Genomic DNA, 17,002 nt, shown 5'->3' on the forward strand with positions numbered 1-17,002 from the left:
ATTACGCCATCTAGAAGTTTTGCATTTTAGGCATTCCACTATATCTGCATGCTCCTTCCAAAAAAGCACACATTTATTCTTGTAAGCATGTATATTTTCGTAATTAAAGCCCAAGTCTCGCCTTTAAGCATCTTTAGTACGAAAGCAATTTTTGTGAATTTCTTACAGCATGGATAAAGTTCACGAAGCCCATCTTCCAACCTTCGATAAAAGGAGTTGATATCTTCATTAGCGCCGGTCATGGGACCTTGTGAAGTAAAGGATTCTCCTATGTTAGCATCTAGAAATGTCCCCATACAATTCGTCAACCGCTTCAACCTCCTCTATCGTTTCACTTGTATCAGTGTGCACATTTGCATAATTATTTACCCTAAACTAATCTTCATCGTGAAAAATCCATTGAGTGTATGTCGGATTAAATCCGTACATAAACAAGTGGCCCTTCACCATGTTATTAGGACGATAACATCGATTTGCACAATCTTTGCATGGACACAATATCATACCACGTACATCCACACATTTAACTACCATTCTCGTGAATTCATGAACACCTTCTTGAAATCGCTTTGAATAGCGGGTAGTATCCGACATCCAACTCCTATCCATCTCAACTCCTATCCCTTCATCATGTTAATGAAACACAAGTTGTTAGTAAATGCATTTAATCAGAGTGAATTTTATATGGTTGACATTATATGTCTAGTCCCCATAATATTTACTAGATATTGATGTGGCAAGATGAGAGTGAGTCAGCTAATCATGATGTAAATTAGGGTGAGTCAACTAATCATGATATCTCAAATATTCACTTAACCAAAACTAAGGTAAGGTTACTAAAACAGTGAACCTTTGTAATGTGTGTCCCACAATAACTCATGTGCCTTAGCCATCTCCCCCATCTTACAATAAGCATCCATGAGAGTGGTAAAAGTAATTGTATCACAATAGAACCCAGCTACATCCATTTCTTTCATTAGATTTACATCATGCATTAGATATTACATTCTTTTCCCCTATAAAAAATTTTAAAATATCCATGTTTATATAAGATGTTAATAATGACGGGACAAACTGTAACTTCAACTTGATTAAAAATTGAACAAATTTGAATGCTACAACCAAGGAAGTGATGCAATCATACGAAATTAATTGCATAGTCTCGACAATCCTATATAATAGACTAATTATACTATTTTTATTATATATATATATATATATATATATATATATATATATATATATATATATATATATATATATATAAGAGTAGTCTATCAGAAATCTGATTCAAAATAATTCTATCAAAACCCATCTCAAAACCTATCTCAATAATTCAAAACCCCAATTCTAATGCCCCGTTCAAAATATTTAAAATATAATTAATACTCCGTTTGTTTCGACGTAAAATGATTTCTGTCGTAAAATATTTTTAGTGAAATCATTTTCAGAAAAAATGATTTTTTCAAAAATATTTTCCACCGTTTGGCTCGCATGAAAAAATTACGAAATGTAAAAATCAAAGTTTGGCAAATGCCGCCAGAATCTGGTAACGACCGGTCCCCGTTGTCTAATTCCAGCGAGCAAGTTTGGCCGGATTCCAACCGGACCCTTCCGGATCCGGCCAAATCCCGGCCATTTTGGCCAGATCCGGCCGGCTTCTAACCATGACCGAAATCCGGCAATATTCCAGCCAGTTTCGACCGTAATCTGGTCCGCCAGCATTTGGAGACGGTGGCAAGATGTCGCTGGATTCTGCGCCGGCAAGATTCCGGCGATATGATGTTGCCGGAATCCGACGCCGGCTGGATTCCGACGACCGACAATTATTGAATTTCGACAATTGGATATCAAACGTGTGTGCAAGGACAAAGAGTTTAATTTCAGAAAACGATTTACAGTTTTAAAAATTGTAAATCGTTTTCCAAAAATTAAAGAAGCTTTTACGGTCAAACTAAAAATGATTTCCTTTGACTATTATTTTCATCTCTACCAAACACCGTAAAATGCCGAAATTATTTTCCAGAAATTATTTTACGTCGAAACAAACGAAACATAATAAACTAATTCAATAAAATTTAATTATTATTTAAAACATATAAATATAACTTACAATTATATATTTTAATGGTAAGTGATTGAGTTAAATCCAATTAGGGCCGATATGAGAAATTTTATTAGGGAATGGAACGTCTTGCACTTAAAACTCATTATACACCACCATTAATACCTCTTTTCCGCTTAAACCAATAAATCAATTAGATCCATTTTCTTTCTTCTCTTGGGCTTTTATACAAGCCTTTCCTTTATTTACATACAAGCCCGTTCTACAAGGAATTCAATTGGAACTTGCAGCAGACCATTTAGACCAACCCAATTCAGTTTATTAAAACACACGTTTACTGCAACTCTTCTAAAAGCTAAGCGGATAATGGCTTATATTCAGTTGTTTTACACTTGTTTTTGCTTCTTCCTTTTACTTTGAAAACTTTTCTTCGGCAAATCAGTTCCTCTTCTTTTTACTTACAAGATGAGACATTCTAAGCACAACCAATTTCTTTTTTCCTTTTTTTTTTTTGGTTCGTGAAAGACTTTAGTATTATACTATTATTGACCCCATTAGGAAGGCTACTTCTTTAATGGCTTGTTCCACTGGCGTTACTAGGATTGAGTTTTAATGGGTCGAAGGTTCCCCCAGCGTTATCCGGGAAGAGATCCCCAGGAATTGGAACAAACAAAAGCCACTTCTTGATTTCTTCACAAAAAAAGCTATCTGCTGGACTAACAGTGATGGAATGACCTAAAGAATGAATAGGAGGGCTCCCTAAGTCGAAGAACGAAGTAAATTTCTTCCTTTCTTCGTTCTTTATTTATTTTTATTATTTTTTTTCTATTACATTTCTTTTCTGAGCTCCTTCTGGAAAGGCTTGAAGACGATTGAAATTTCTTCCTTCTATATTCTTTTGTTCATCTAAGTTTTAATTTACTAAAGGCTCTAAAGAGTGAAGATTGAAATAGCAATAACAATTCACTTGTTCGGCAACAGCTGCAAGAGGAGCCTAGGAGGAATTGTACCGAGGGTTGCCCCCCTTGAATGAGTGACTGAGAGTTTGAGGGTGGGCAAGTCAGGGCAACTGGAGAATTTTACCTGGGTAAACTAAGTTTTTGGGGTTGAAGGGGACATGTGCCCCCTCTCGACCCCTGTTGGCTTCGCCACTGAAATCAAACACTCAGGTAATCAAATTCTAAGATTTCCTATCTATTAAGTATATATTGACTTCCTCCAATTAATAAATGGAAAACACATACATACACACATAACAGACAGACATTCAGACAATCAAGTCAAACACCTTGGTAACCGAATCACCTTAAAACCCACTCTAAAATTTCTATCAATTAAGTCAACACCATTTCCTCCAGCTGAAATAGGAAAAACAAATACAAACACATAAAGAGACAATGAAATCAAACACCCAGGTAAGTGAATCCCCTCAAAACCCAATAGACTACGGTCCCAGTACTTACAAGTAAAAAAACCACACACAAACACAGACAGATAGAGACAATCAAATTAAACACCCTGCTAACCGAATCACCTCAAAGCCCACTTTGTAGCTTGCGGGACAAGCGGTCGACGGAGCTAGAAACGGCGTTGGAGATCGGTGGTGAGGGGTTGTACAACTGTTGAGGGGAAAAGAGAGAGCGTAAGAGAGAGAGAGAGAGAGAGAGAGAGAGAGAGAGAGAGAGAGAGAGAGAGAGAGAGAGAGAGAGAGAGAGCAACTTACCTGGGTTGTTTCATCGGCGCCGAATACGAGTCGACAGAGAGAGAGGGGGAGAGAGAGATAGTCGAGTGAGAGAACTAACAGAAGTCAGATAAAATTTTAGTGAAAATTAAAGTAGCGCCAATAGTAATGGATCCCACCTAAATTTTTGCCAAAATGGATCATTTTATGTATCAACGTCGACTTTAGTCGACGTTGATGTAAACTTATCAGCGTCAACACCTAAAAGTTGACACTGATACTCATACTATCAACGTGACGAGTATAAGTCGATGCTAATATTAATTTTTATATTTTTTAATTTATGCAATTTAATAATTTTTTAAACCTATTAATTTTTTTAAAAAAATAATAACACATATTTAATAATAGAATCTTATTAACATTTTAGAAAAATAAAACCTATAAAAAAATAATATTTAATTAAAGAAATTAATCATATTTAATTAAAAATTATATTTAATTAATATTTCAATCGAACTCTATAGATCTTGCACTATCCTTGTGAACTAGTTCGATCGATCGGAAAATGTATTAGGATTGATCAAATGTTCAATCGAACCTTCAATCATATCAAGTTTGATCGATCCATTGATCTTATCACGATCGATCAGATTAATGCATTAAAATCGATGAGGTGTTTGAACAAATATTGAATTGTGTAAAGTTATATCAATCATTGATCGTATTACAGTCGATCGGACTAATACACTAGGATAGTACAAATTCCTTAGACTTCAACCGGTCATACTAATACACTATGGTCGATAAGACATTTGATCAAACCTTCAACTGTATCAATTAAATCATATGTCTATAAAAGTATACTTTGAGAAGCCATCGATTAGTCAATGACTTGGGTAATTTGAGTATTGAGCACCTCTATTGATGGATTATCATAATCCATATAGTTTAATCAAACTTGACATAATTCAAGATTCGATCGAACGCTCGACCGATCCTAGTGCATTAGTCTGATCGATCAAACTCTTTGGATTTTGTATTATCATTATGCATTAATATGATCAATCAAACTAATGCACTGGGATCGATCAGACGTTCAATCGAATCTTGAATTATGTCAAGTTCGATCGATGCTTAATAAGATCATAGTTTATTCGATCTTACAAGGATCATATTAATGAATTAGTATCGATTGAATATTCGATCAAACCTTTAATCGTGTTAATTTCGATTGATCATTCGATTGGATCACGATCAATCAAATTGACCTTATAATGATTAATCAGACTAATACATAAGCAAAAATAATACAAAATCTATATAGTTTGATTGATCAAAATAATGCACTATGATTGATAGGATGTTCAATCGAACTTTCAATTGTGTCAAGTTCGATCGATCAAAACGATGCATGAGAATCGATCGGATTGATCTTATCATTATTGATTGGACTAATGCACAAGGATAAATATATATAAAATAAATAAATAAATAAAAAAGAAAAAGAAAAAGAAATAGAAAATATTAATTCATAGTATATAATGTATATGAATTTCCTTTTCCTTTTTTTTTTTTTTTTTTTTTTTTTTCATTTTTATGTTTTTTTTATGAGACATATGACCACGTGGTAGGTTTTGATTGGTTTGACATGAAATTCCGTTTATGATACAAAATAAAACCTAGAAAAAAAAAAAAAAAAAAAAAAAGTCGTTAAAAACCCAGAGATTGAAATGACATTTAACACAAAAATTAAAAATTAAAAAAATAGAAAAACTTTACAGATAATATAAAAAGAAGAATCTTTTTTTCTAAAGGTTTCAATTTTTTTTGAAAGTTTATTAGGTTTATATGTTTTTTTTTTGTTATACAGGCTCATTAGCGTCCACTCATGCATGTCGACGTTGATGTGGTTCTTAAGTTACCGCATCAGTGTTGACCCCATTGTCAACACTGATAGTTATTTATTAGCGTCAACTAAAGTGGACTCTAATACAGAAATGTCGCTGCTATTTCTCCACCCGCGTGAGGCAAAATTTCCCGCTAGGTTATTAGCAATGACACATTAAAGTCAACAACAACATCGACGCTAATAGTGCATTTTGTTGGACAATCGAATAGTGTCAGATGCCGACGCTGATAGTCGACTATTAGCGTCGACTTTGAAAGTCAACTATTAGCGTCGATTTTTTGTCGACACTAATAGTGTCGCCCCTAATGGATGAATTTCTTGTAGTGCCGATAGCAGTGAGCTAGAAAATCTTTCCATTGACACCGATAGCCATGAGCTATAAAATCCTTCTAGTTACACCAATAGCAGGGAGCTTCAAAATCCTTCCGGTTACACCGGTAGCATCGAACTGGAAAATCCTCCAAGCCCTGAAAGCGATGAAACCATCAATCAACCTTGTCAAGAGGCGTAGAACCTCTAATTTGACAAATAATCTGTTGTTTGGACTTGTAGGCATGATTGATTTCCAATGAAATTGAATTTGAAAAAAAAAAAAAAAAAAAAAAGCATTTTTGTTTAGTCTTTTTGATCGTTTGGGATTGTGTTTTGAACAAATTACGATTTGAAAACGAAGAAAATTCACGTTTTTAAATTGCATGCAAATGGTCTTTTTTGAAAATCTATAAATTTTAAAGATTAAACTACGATTTTAAAGGTCAAACTACGATTTTGCTAAACATTTATATGTGTTTTTAAAAATTATGTTTTCAAATCATACATTTTTAAATCGCTATTTTTAAATCATACTTTTTAAAATCGTAAACTCAAGCGGACCCTTAGCATGAATCTTTTGAGATGGAGTCCTTTTAGTTAAAATGGTTAGTTGGGCCAGTAATTAATGGTCCCCAGTTTTATTAGAATTGTTTAACTATACCACGCGGTGCCACGGCAAACAATTTTTTTGATAGCATGTTTTTTTTACATGCTTTTTTAATAGTAATAATTATAATAATAAAAAAAATGTTCAAGGAACACGTAATAATCTTAGATACTGAGCTCAAATGAATTACTATGACCCAATTTGCCAGTAAGAAATTTACTGCATTTCTCAATCGTTATGTTCCTTATTGGGTTTATTACCTTTCTAGTATTCTTTTCTTCCTAATGTATTCTAGGGTTTCTTGTCTACTACATTGTATTGAGAAATTTATTGCATTTCTCGATACAATGTAGTCCATTATTCTCTTCATTTCCTTCTCTCTTCCATATATTTCACTAATATATTTCACATGGTATCAAAGTTATTTAACATGGTATCAGATACACTGTCTTGTGGCATCCAATAAATGTCTTTAAAGTTTCCTAGCCTTCCCTCCGGCGACCTCCGTTCTTTAGTCGTCTGCGCACCGCCGCTCAAAATCTCTTCCATGCCTTCATCGCAGCCTCATATGAGAAAATTTTATCCCAGTTCAATGCTTGCGAGGTATAGATCTACAGATCTATGAAAGATCTGCCGCCATTGGCCTTTTCTGGTGACTTTTCGGCCTTCTCTGGCGACATTTTTCTTTCCGGCCTTTCCTGGCGACTTTTCGGTCGAATTTTTGGCCTTTCCCGGCCATCTCCGACAAGTTTTTTTTTGCGACTTTTCCGTCAACTTTTGTCTTTCTTTATCCCAAACCTAAGGTTACACCTTGAGTTTGAGAGAATGTTAGAATAATATCGTTATGTTCCTTATTGGGTTTATTACCTTTTTAGTATTATTTCATTCCTAATGTATTATAGGGTTTAGTCTAAGGTTTCTTGTCTACTACTCATAGCTTCTCTATATATAGAGGTCTCTTGTAATACAATAATAACAAGACTCAATACAATGTAGTCAATTATTCTCTTCCGCTCCTTCTCTCTTCCATATACTTCTCCAATATATTTAACATGGTATTAAAGCTATTTAACATTAATGAAGCACAAGCGGTTTATTTTAACTCTAGGGCGAAGCCACATTAAGGCCAGGAGGGTTGTGGCCCCTGTAATTGGTTAAAAAAAATATTTTATAAGAAAATTTGTTAAAGTAATTGATCCACACCCCCATTGAGATCTCAACTAGAGGCTAGAGCTTGTAAAAAATGAAATCTCAACAAAATAAGAAATAATATAAATATATATCACACACATCTCATTTTCAAATTTACCATTGGATTTATGTGACCCATATTGGGTCCCTCAAATTCAATGGTGGATTTGAAATTTGGTTGTATGGAGATGTGTAGGGGATGTATGCAGTAATAGAGCTACGTTAAGGCTAGCAGGGCTCATGGCCCTTGCAATTGGTTTAAAAAAATTATTTTATTAGGAAAGTTTTTAAGTAATTGATCAACACCTCCACACACGGTTCCTTACTGAAATTTTTTTTATTAGCCATGTAGAATAGGTATGTAGACTTATAGTGTCAGGTTCTTTTTAGAATAAAAATTATTGTAGGTTATAATATATTCCAAATTGAAAAAAAAAAAAAAAAAAAAAGCCCCAAATTGAAAAGGATAAACCTCTTTAAATTTACTTCCTCATTTATTCATTTATTTATTTATTTATTATAGTTTTCTCTCATGGAATTTTTTTTTTTGGCCACGTAGACTTCTCTTCCAAAAGTAAGTAATTTTTTTTTTTTAGTTTTCTATTCTAAATTGCATTTGTGACTTCCAAATTGTAGTTGTTTTACTTTTTTATTTTATTTTTTTATGTATAGGTTCTTCTATTATTTATATTATAAGATATTGTTTTTTTTAATTATAGTTGTTTCTTTTTGTTTTAAAATTATTTGATTTACTAAACTATTGCACTACCATAAACTAGCTAGTTTGTCCGTTTTGAATATATCTTTTGTAGGAAAAATTAAAACATGATTGGAGGTCTAATGGTCATCCCTGCACATGCTGAGCTTTAGTTCATCTTCTTTTTGAGATTTTGATGGAGCCTCACAAAAAAGCAATACTATGTGGCATTTTTACTAGTATTTAGTTATTCTTAATTCAGTTGTGAGTGTTTTATAGACCTTCTATGTTATATAGTTTATATTTAGCTTGTAGTTTGTTAGTTGTAAAAATAGGAATAAAATTATGGTTAAATATTAGGGTTAAATACCCCATTAGTACTTGAGTTTTAGGCTTTTTTAAATTTAGTATCTGGGCTTCATTTGTTTCATAGGTGGTACCTAAATTTGGGGTAAAATCCCGCTTGGCACCTTTGTTACATTTTCCGTCCAAATATTAACGGCCTGCCATATATCAACCGCTGAAGTTCACACGTGGCACTATATAAAAACAATAAAAAATAAAATCTTTAAAAATATTAAATTTTTTAAATTTTTTTTTTTTAAAAAAATAATAATTGTAAAAAAAAAAAAAGCTGAGGGGTCAGCCACCCCCTTGACAGGTATGGGGTGGCCGAACCACCCTATGGGGGGTGTTTTGGCCACCCCATGGTAGAAAAAACAAATAAAATATGATCGGTTTTGGCCCATAGAGGTAGTTCGGCCACCCCCATGGGCAAACCCTTAAATTTTTGTTGATGAGTTTTGGCCCTTGGGAGTGGCCGAACCACCCTCTAGGGCCGCAGAGGTGGTTCGGCCCCCAAGGGCCAAAACCCATCATTTTTTTTTTTTGTCACGGGGTGGGTGGTTCGGCCACACCAGACCGGCCAAGGGGGTGGCTCTCTCTCTCTCTCTCTCTATATATATATATATATATATTTTTAATTTTTTAATTTTTAAAGATTTTTTTTTATATAGTGCTACGTGTCAACCTTAGCAGTCGACACGTGGCGGGCCGTTAATATTTAGACAGAAAATGTAAAAGAAGTACCAAACAGATTTTTACCCCTAACTCAGGTACCACCTATGAAACAAATGAAAAATCAGGTACTAAGTTTGAAAAAGTCTAAAACTTAGGTACTAATAGGGTATTTAACCCTAAATATTATTTAGTCCCCTGAACTAACACACTTTTGTGATGCACCATGAAATGACAACTCACATGATTTGGTCCTCTAACCTACAAATTTGATGTGATTTAGCCCCACTTCTTCAGTCTTGACTATTATCTTGGATGAAAAATCATATTTGACCAAAATGTTTCAAAAATGCTCTTATTTTGACTATTGAAAAACCAAAATTACCCTTTGTATTTATTAATTAGTAGAAAAAGACTTTTTTTTTAAAAAAAAAATAAAATAAAAACGAAAAATCATTCTTTGTGGTTGGCCGAAATTATTAATCATTCGTAGTGGAATACAAAATAATTTAAAAGTTTTCGGGTTAGGCCAAAATAATAATTTAGTCTATATAGTCAAACTCTATCAAAACACTTGATGGATTCCATTAGTGTACCACGTGTTATCACCAATAGAATGATGATACATGTCACTCTTTCTTAAATAAAAAAAAATATAATAAACTAAAAATGTAAATATAAAAAATTTAAAACTTAACAAATTAATTTTTGGGATAAATGAAAAATCAATATTTGTGATTGGCCTAAATTACAAATCATTTCTTGAGGTATAACAAACAATTTAGATATCCTTTGGGTAGGCCAAAATAACAATTTAGTCATTGTCGTCAAATTTCGTCAAAACACTTGATGGTTCTGTTAGTGTGCCACGTCATCACCAATAAGATGATGACATGTGTCACTCTTAATAAAAAAAAAATATTAACATATTACAAATATAATATATAAAACCTAAAAATTAAAAACTTGAAAATTATTTTTTAAAATGAAAAAAAAAATTGAAAAAGCAAGGAGGTGGCGTGGGCGCCCTTGATGAAGTTGGGTGTGGTGCGCGGCCACCCCCACAAACCTGGAGTGGCGGCGAGCCACCCCAGAGGAGGTCGGTAACGTGCCATGCATCTTCCGTCTAAGAAGACAGAATCTCCTAACAGAGTATTTAAATCACATCAAATTAGTAGTTTAGCGGACCATATCATGTGAATTGTTAGGGTAGCTTGCGAGCCACTCTTGATGGGGTTGGGTGTGGCGTACGGCCACCTCCGCGCGCCTGGGGTGGCCGTAAGCCACCGCAAAGGAGGCCAGCGTCACCTCTGGAGGGGCTCGCAGGCCATCCCCTAACATTTTCTCTTCTTCTTCTTCTTATTTTTTGTCTATTGTTTTTATCCCCACAAGGGTAAAATTGGTAGAATCATGTCAAATTGGTACCGAGTGGCTAAATCATATTAAATTGGTAGTTTAAATGACCATATCATTTGAATTGTTAGTTCATGGTGCTACATCATAAATGGTTGGTCCTTAAAATTATGAAGAACTTTAATTCAAATTCTATACTTGATAATTTTAGTTACCTACAAAACTAAAGGCTGTAATTTTAGATACTTTATTGTTTATTTTTTGAACCCATAAAATTATTAAGAACTTTAATTCAAATTCTATACTTGATAATTTTAGTTACCTACAAAACTAAAGGTTGTAATTTTAGATACTTTATTGTTTATTTTTTGAACCCATAAAATTATTAAGAACTTTAATTTAAATTCTATACTTGATAATTTTAATTATCTATAAAACTGAAGGCTGCAATTTTCGATACTTTATTCTTTATTTTTTGCAATTTTAGTTATCTATATCTTACGCGCACGCGCACGCGCACACACACATATATACTTCTTGTTATACACATATTATATACAGATAAATTTCTGGTTCTGCCCATGATTCAAAGACTCACTTGCTTCAATCCCACCATCTCAAATGAAAATTACTACATTTTCTCCAAATTTTCTACTTGGTGCATCGAATACCCGATCCAGTCATGCAGCCGAAAACTGTGAGAAGCCCAAGCCACAGCCCCTTGCCAAAACTATGAAAGGCCCAAGCAACAACCCCTAATTAGAGAAAACAAAAAAGCGGAAACCCCTGAGCCTGTTTGGTTGCTTGTTTTGGAAACAGTTTTCTGTTTTCAAAACAGCAAAACATGTTTTAAAACTATTTATGGGCATTTGGTTACATGTTTTTAAACACTATTCCTGGGCGTTTGGTTACATGTTTTTAAAACAAAAACAAGAAAAACAAAATCAAGATAAAACACAAAAATCGGAAACAGGTTTGACCTGTTTCTGAAAACTGTTCTTTGCTACAATGCAGAAACAATGCGCGAAACGTGAAAACGCGTCTTGATTTTAAGTGCACAGTAAGAAGTACACTAGTCTTGATCCGTGGTTCGATTCGTGAGAGCCATGAGGTGAGTATCTTTTATCATTTCCTGTATTAGAGCCCTCATTCCTCCTTTGTGTTCAATTTTGAGCTCTACTCCTTCAATTGCTTCTCCGCAGGAGGCTCTAAACCGCCGAAGTAGCCCCTCTCGGTGTCTTTGCCGCCCTTTTCTTTTATTATGCTCAATCTTTTAATTTTTATCCTCTCTCTCTCTCTCTCTCTCTCTCTCTCTCTCTCTCCCCTTCTTCTTCTTCTTCAAGACAAAATTCTCATTTGGATATTTTGTTTCAAATCATTTGGCAGATCATACGGTTCTAGCAAAAAGGATGTCATTTAAAATGTTGGTGGTTTCAAATTCTACATCATCCGGCGGTAGATGGATTCAATTATGCTATGGGCACGGTTTTTATGAGCTTTGCGGAAGAAGTGTGTGTGGAGAACGTGTGAAGTGGAGGTGGGAAACAAGGAAATGCAAAGTGTACGTGTTATGCACACATGAGGGACACAAGGCAGCTACGTGGGTGATGGGTAATGGAATTTTGACCATGTAGTCTATGTAGAGCATTCTAGAAATTGGTAGGAGTTAGTGGGTTTAGGAAGTGGTGGATGAGTTATTATGTAGGAGTGGGTAGTGGTAGTTTAGTATCTTTTAGGTAATGGGTAGTTATTATGTAATGGGTTTAGTGGGTAGTTAGTTAATTTAGCTTGTCTCTTGTATTTAAATTCAGTTTTGATTATCAATAAAAGTAACCAAAAAATTATTCAAAAGTTCATCTCTTAACCCCGTGTTAGAGTGAAAATGAGGATTTGGTCCCTCGAAGTGCCAAAGCTATTACTTTTATTGTCTTTTATTATTATTTCATTACAAATCTCACCATCAAATATCCAGGCTCATAACAAATTATGTAGGGAGGGACTCGATGCAGCTACTTATTCTTTGTTGCTCCATCTAAATTTGTTCCAAAACAGTAAGAAAAAAAAACGAACCAATTTGCATATGATGTCTTGATTAGTGGCCAGCAACTTGGTATGGTGTAGCATGCTTTTATCATAGTTTATGAATCCCTATTGTGCTTTATTAAAACCATAAAATGGTGAAAAGTACACGAGTTGAGGAACTAAATGAATTTTTCTGCCCGAAATTTTCCTTTTACTAGAGTTTCAAACTTAACACAATCTATTTTGACTTTGGGTTGGTTTTTTAGATGCCATTGGCAGTTGCTTTTGCATCACCCATTTCTTATTACTTAGTTAATTACCCTTTTGGGGATATTCTTGGGTACTGCTCATTCATATGGTGACATATCTGTCTGTGATATTGTTGTTTGCAGCTTTAGCATATATTAAGGAGAAAGCATAGTCAGCAGCCACATTAGCAAATCCATAAGAGATATCTTCAATAACAGCATTTGTACCACATTAGCTCGGTTCAAATATTGCAATAGAGGCGCCGGCCAACTTCATCAGATTATGTAGAAGGCTTATCCATAGCAACTACACATCTAGCTTGTGTACATCATCGCATCAATTCAAACTCTTCAAGAATTTTCTCCTCAAGACTTATCAACACACGCACTGAAGATAAAGATGAAGAGGAAGATAGATAGCATTTTATCTTTGCAATTACAGTAACTGTGTAAGGGTGCATTTAGAAGTTTGTGTGCTCGTTTAAGGGAATTGAACTGAGCTCAAAGAGACTAACTTAGTCACTTTTGAAGAGACTGTCGGTATCAAAATGTTTATACTTGGTCATGGTGTCGGAATGAGAGTTGCAGCTGATTGTTTTCAGTACTCCTTGGAGACAGTCCATTGTAAATTTAGGCAGCCTATTCGAGTTTGAAGAGTTTTGCTTTGAACACCTCAATAATCACAATATACTATTCTCATTCAGGCTGTCAAGACTAATGACATATATATAAATTTGACAAAAATCTATTTGAAAATAACCCAATAAATGGAAAAAACAAAAAATATATAGAAATGCCAAACAGTTTTCTATTTCTTCTTAAATGAAAACTATTTTGAAAACAATTGTCCAAACGCCTTAGGTATTATTTTCTGTTTTCAAAAACTATTTTCAAAAACAGTTTGCCAAACATTTTTTTTAAAAAAAAAAACAAGAAGAAATGGAATTAGAGAGAGAAAAAAAAAATCACAACCTCCTCAGCGAAAACGATTCAGGCGTTTGGGTTTTCTTCTCCTTTAGAAAGTTAAAGATTTGGATTTAGATTTGCTGTATAGCCTGTATGTCAACCTTAAGTTTAGAAAGCTTCCAAAGCATGGATTTCAAGTATTGCAAGAATTTTGAATTTTAGAAGTCAAACTAAAAAAACATTTCATAAAAACAATTCTCTCCCATCTCTCTCTTGCACAAAATCCCACACAAAAAATAAGAAAAATTACAAATACCCTCTCCCTCATGTGTTTGAAGGTGGTTGAGCTCTCCTAGGAGGTGGATCAGCTACCAAACAACGGTTTCTTCACTTCTTCTTTTTTCTTCTGTTTTTTTTTTTTTTTTTTTTTTTTTTTTTTTTTTTTTTTTTTCGAATTTGTAAGAGCATTTTTGTCTTATTAAAAAAAATTCGAGACATTGAAAACTGGATGGTAATTTGAATGAGGTATATTTAGTACTTTTCCCAATAATGAAGTATAGATCGAGGTGAGGCAGGAGGTTTGAAGCTCAGCATATTAATACATAAGGTTCATTTTCACTTTTGCCGTTATTTAGTTTATAATTTAGGTGGGTCTCTGTTAGTGCTATATTTTTATTTTTATTTCAAGCCTCAATTAGTGCTAAAGCTATATGATTAATCCATTTTCTTTCATAACAAATTACTGCACTTTGGACAATTTTTTTTTTAATTTTTAAATTTAAATTCGTAATGTATTTTCCTAAATTTTGAGGATCATTTTTTCAAACCTTTCACTTTATGAACAGGTAGTATTCAGCTGCTTTCTTTGAATTTTAGAGACTTATATTAATTACAGGGAAATTTTCATATATAGAACAGCAACAAGCAAGAAAAGTCAAAAGATTAGCGAGACCTCCTTCGTTGCATGCATGGAAAGATAGATCAATTTCTTCTGCACTTAACTGGTTCAAGTACGAGGAACGTAATAACGAAGAATGGCATGTTCAAAAAGGTTCCATTGACCAAAAAAAGCATGACCCATGCCAGCTTCTAGATCTCAAAGAATAACAAACCTAGCTACGAATATTTCTTTTTTGGACACCACTTCAAACCCATTTTTCTAACACAAGAAATTTGCAGGAAGTGTTGTCACTTTTTTTAATCAAAAAAAAAAAAAAAAAATCATCAAAAAAGTGTTATCAAACCAAACCGTAGTTTTCTCTTCCACGCCTAATTCCGGTTGTGTACACCAAAATATATATATATATATATATATATATATATATATATATATATAGCTCTTATCAAGAAGCTGGTTTAAGTTTGAGGCATGAAACAATAAAACGGAGCACCTAACAATGTATCTTTACATACCAAAAATTATGAGATCGCCCTAATCATTCCCTTTTCTTTTGACTTACAAAAATACGTGGAGTTAAGCATGTCTGGCTTATGGATAAGATGAAAGCAAATGAGAAGGAATACAAGAAGAATTCTTCCAAACCTTAGAGTGCAATTTGAGGATCTCCCTAGCCCTCTCCTTGCTTTTCAAACTACTATCAACTTGAAGCACCATACACAACTTGGACACAACACCCAATTGCAACATTTCTTGAAGAACTCTAGAAGTAGCCGAGAACCTACAAACTAAAGACAGAATTCTCACCGCCCTATCAGTCGCCATATGAGAAACCCTAAGTATTTTCTGAGACACAACCACCAGCCCCGCCGCGTGCTTCAACAATTCTGCCCGCCCTTCGGCGCAGCCACAAAGCTGATCAAGAACAACAAGCAGAAGCTCACACACTCTTCTTTCTGATGCCTCAATAAGTAGCTCTATCAAGACTACAGTTGCGCCGCCTTCGACTGCTTTGATTCGGTTTCTTCCCCACGGACAAAGCTCCACAAGAAGCTTCAATGCCGCCTTAGAGGCTTGTGGAGAGATCTTGTCATGTAAAACACAAACTATCTGCCTGAAGAATTCGCGTTTGATGCTCATCATTTGGTTAGGATCAGCAACTTCGAACATTGACTTCAATAGCACGGTTGTGGAAGCTCTAGATTGGCAATTTCCCATCTTCAGAGCTTGCACTAAGGACTCCACAAATTGATGATCACCATCATTGTTTACGAGATTTTTGAGATGTGTTTCCGAGATTTTAAGAGTGGAAAGGATTTCAATAGCAATGTCAATATTGCTGCCATCCTGTATGATTGAGGCCAAGAATTCAACAACTCCACCAGCTGCCTCTAAACACCTCTTGTTCCTTTCGCTTTCGAAGGCAATAGATCTGAGCCTTCTGAGGCAAATGAGTTGCATATTTGGAAACTCCTTCGCTTCGTTGAGGAGTTTGACGATTTGGGATTTGTCAACCGGTGGCTTTGGTGTTGGAATGCGTTCAATGCCATGGGAAGCGTTGAGGGTGCACCATGCTTGGATCAACCGCCGCAGAGTATGATTTGGTGTAACTTCTGTGCTGCTTAAAGCTTGCTTTGTTGCAGGGCAAGTGTTGTTCTTGCATGAGAATAACCATCTCTCAATGTTTTCTCGATCGTAGGTTATCCCGGTTGAGACCGTGACCGGATCTCTCATCAGCTCCATTGATATGGGGCAAAGAAAATGAGAGGGAACATCAATTTCGTCCATTTCAAGCTGAAAGGTTTGAACAACAATGTGAAAAGAAATCAAAGAAGGCAATCCAGAGAAGCTGGAATTTGGCTAGATTTAGGATATGTGGCTTCAAACCTTGGCTTTATTGAAGTTTGTATTACAGAAGTTGCTGCTTTTATACCATAAGAAGGGAGTTGATGCAAGTTGTTTAAATGATCATAAAGTCAATACACGGAAATTGAGAGAGAGAGAGAGAGAGAGAGAGAGAGTTCCAGGAAGGAAGAAAAATTCAAATAAATAAATAAATGACTGACTGGTTGGCGGAATCATAAATGAATGAT

At 34.6% G+C, this 17,002-nt stretch overlaps 1 protein-coding gene across 1 annotated transcript; it reads right to left on the reverse strand.

Annotated features, from left to right (window-relative positions):
- Positions 1 to 15,366: 15,366 nt before the first annotated feature.
- Positions 15,367 to 16,790, reverse strand: LOC133878278 (E3 ubiquitin-protein ligase PUB23-like). The gene has a single exon (XM_062316813.1). It carries the CDS (start codon positions 16,695 to 16,697, stop codon positions 15,501 to 15,503), a length of 1,197 nt encoding a protein of 398 aa, XP_062172797.1. The 5' UTR covers positions 16,698 to 16,790; the 3' UTR covers positions 15,367 to 15,500.
- Positions 16,791 to 17,002: the final 212 nt, after the last annotated feature.

Source organism: Alnus glutinosa, chromosome 9 (genome assembly GCF_958979055.1).
Source record: "Alnus glutinosa chromosome 9, dhAlnGlut1.1, whole genome shotgun sequence".
NCBI classification, from domain to species: domain Eukaryota; kingdom Viridiplantae; phylum Streptophyta; class Magnoliopsida; order Fagales; family Betulaceae; genus Alnus; species Alnus glutinosa.

Bases quoted from the DNA above. Each gene is read 5' to 3' on its own strand.
- LOC133878278 (XM_062316813.1), bottom strand. From the start codon at position 16,697: ATGGACGAAATTGATGTTCCCTCTCATTTTCTTTGCCCCATATCAATG.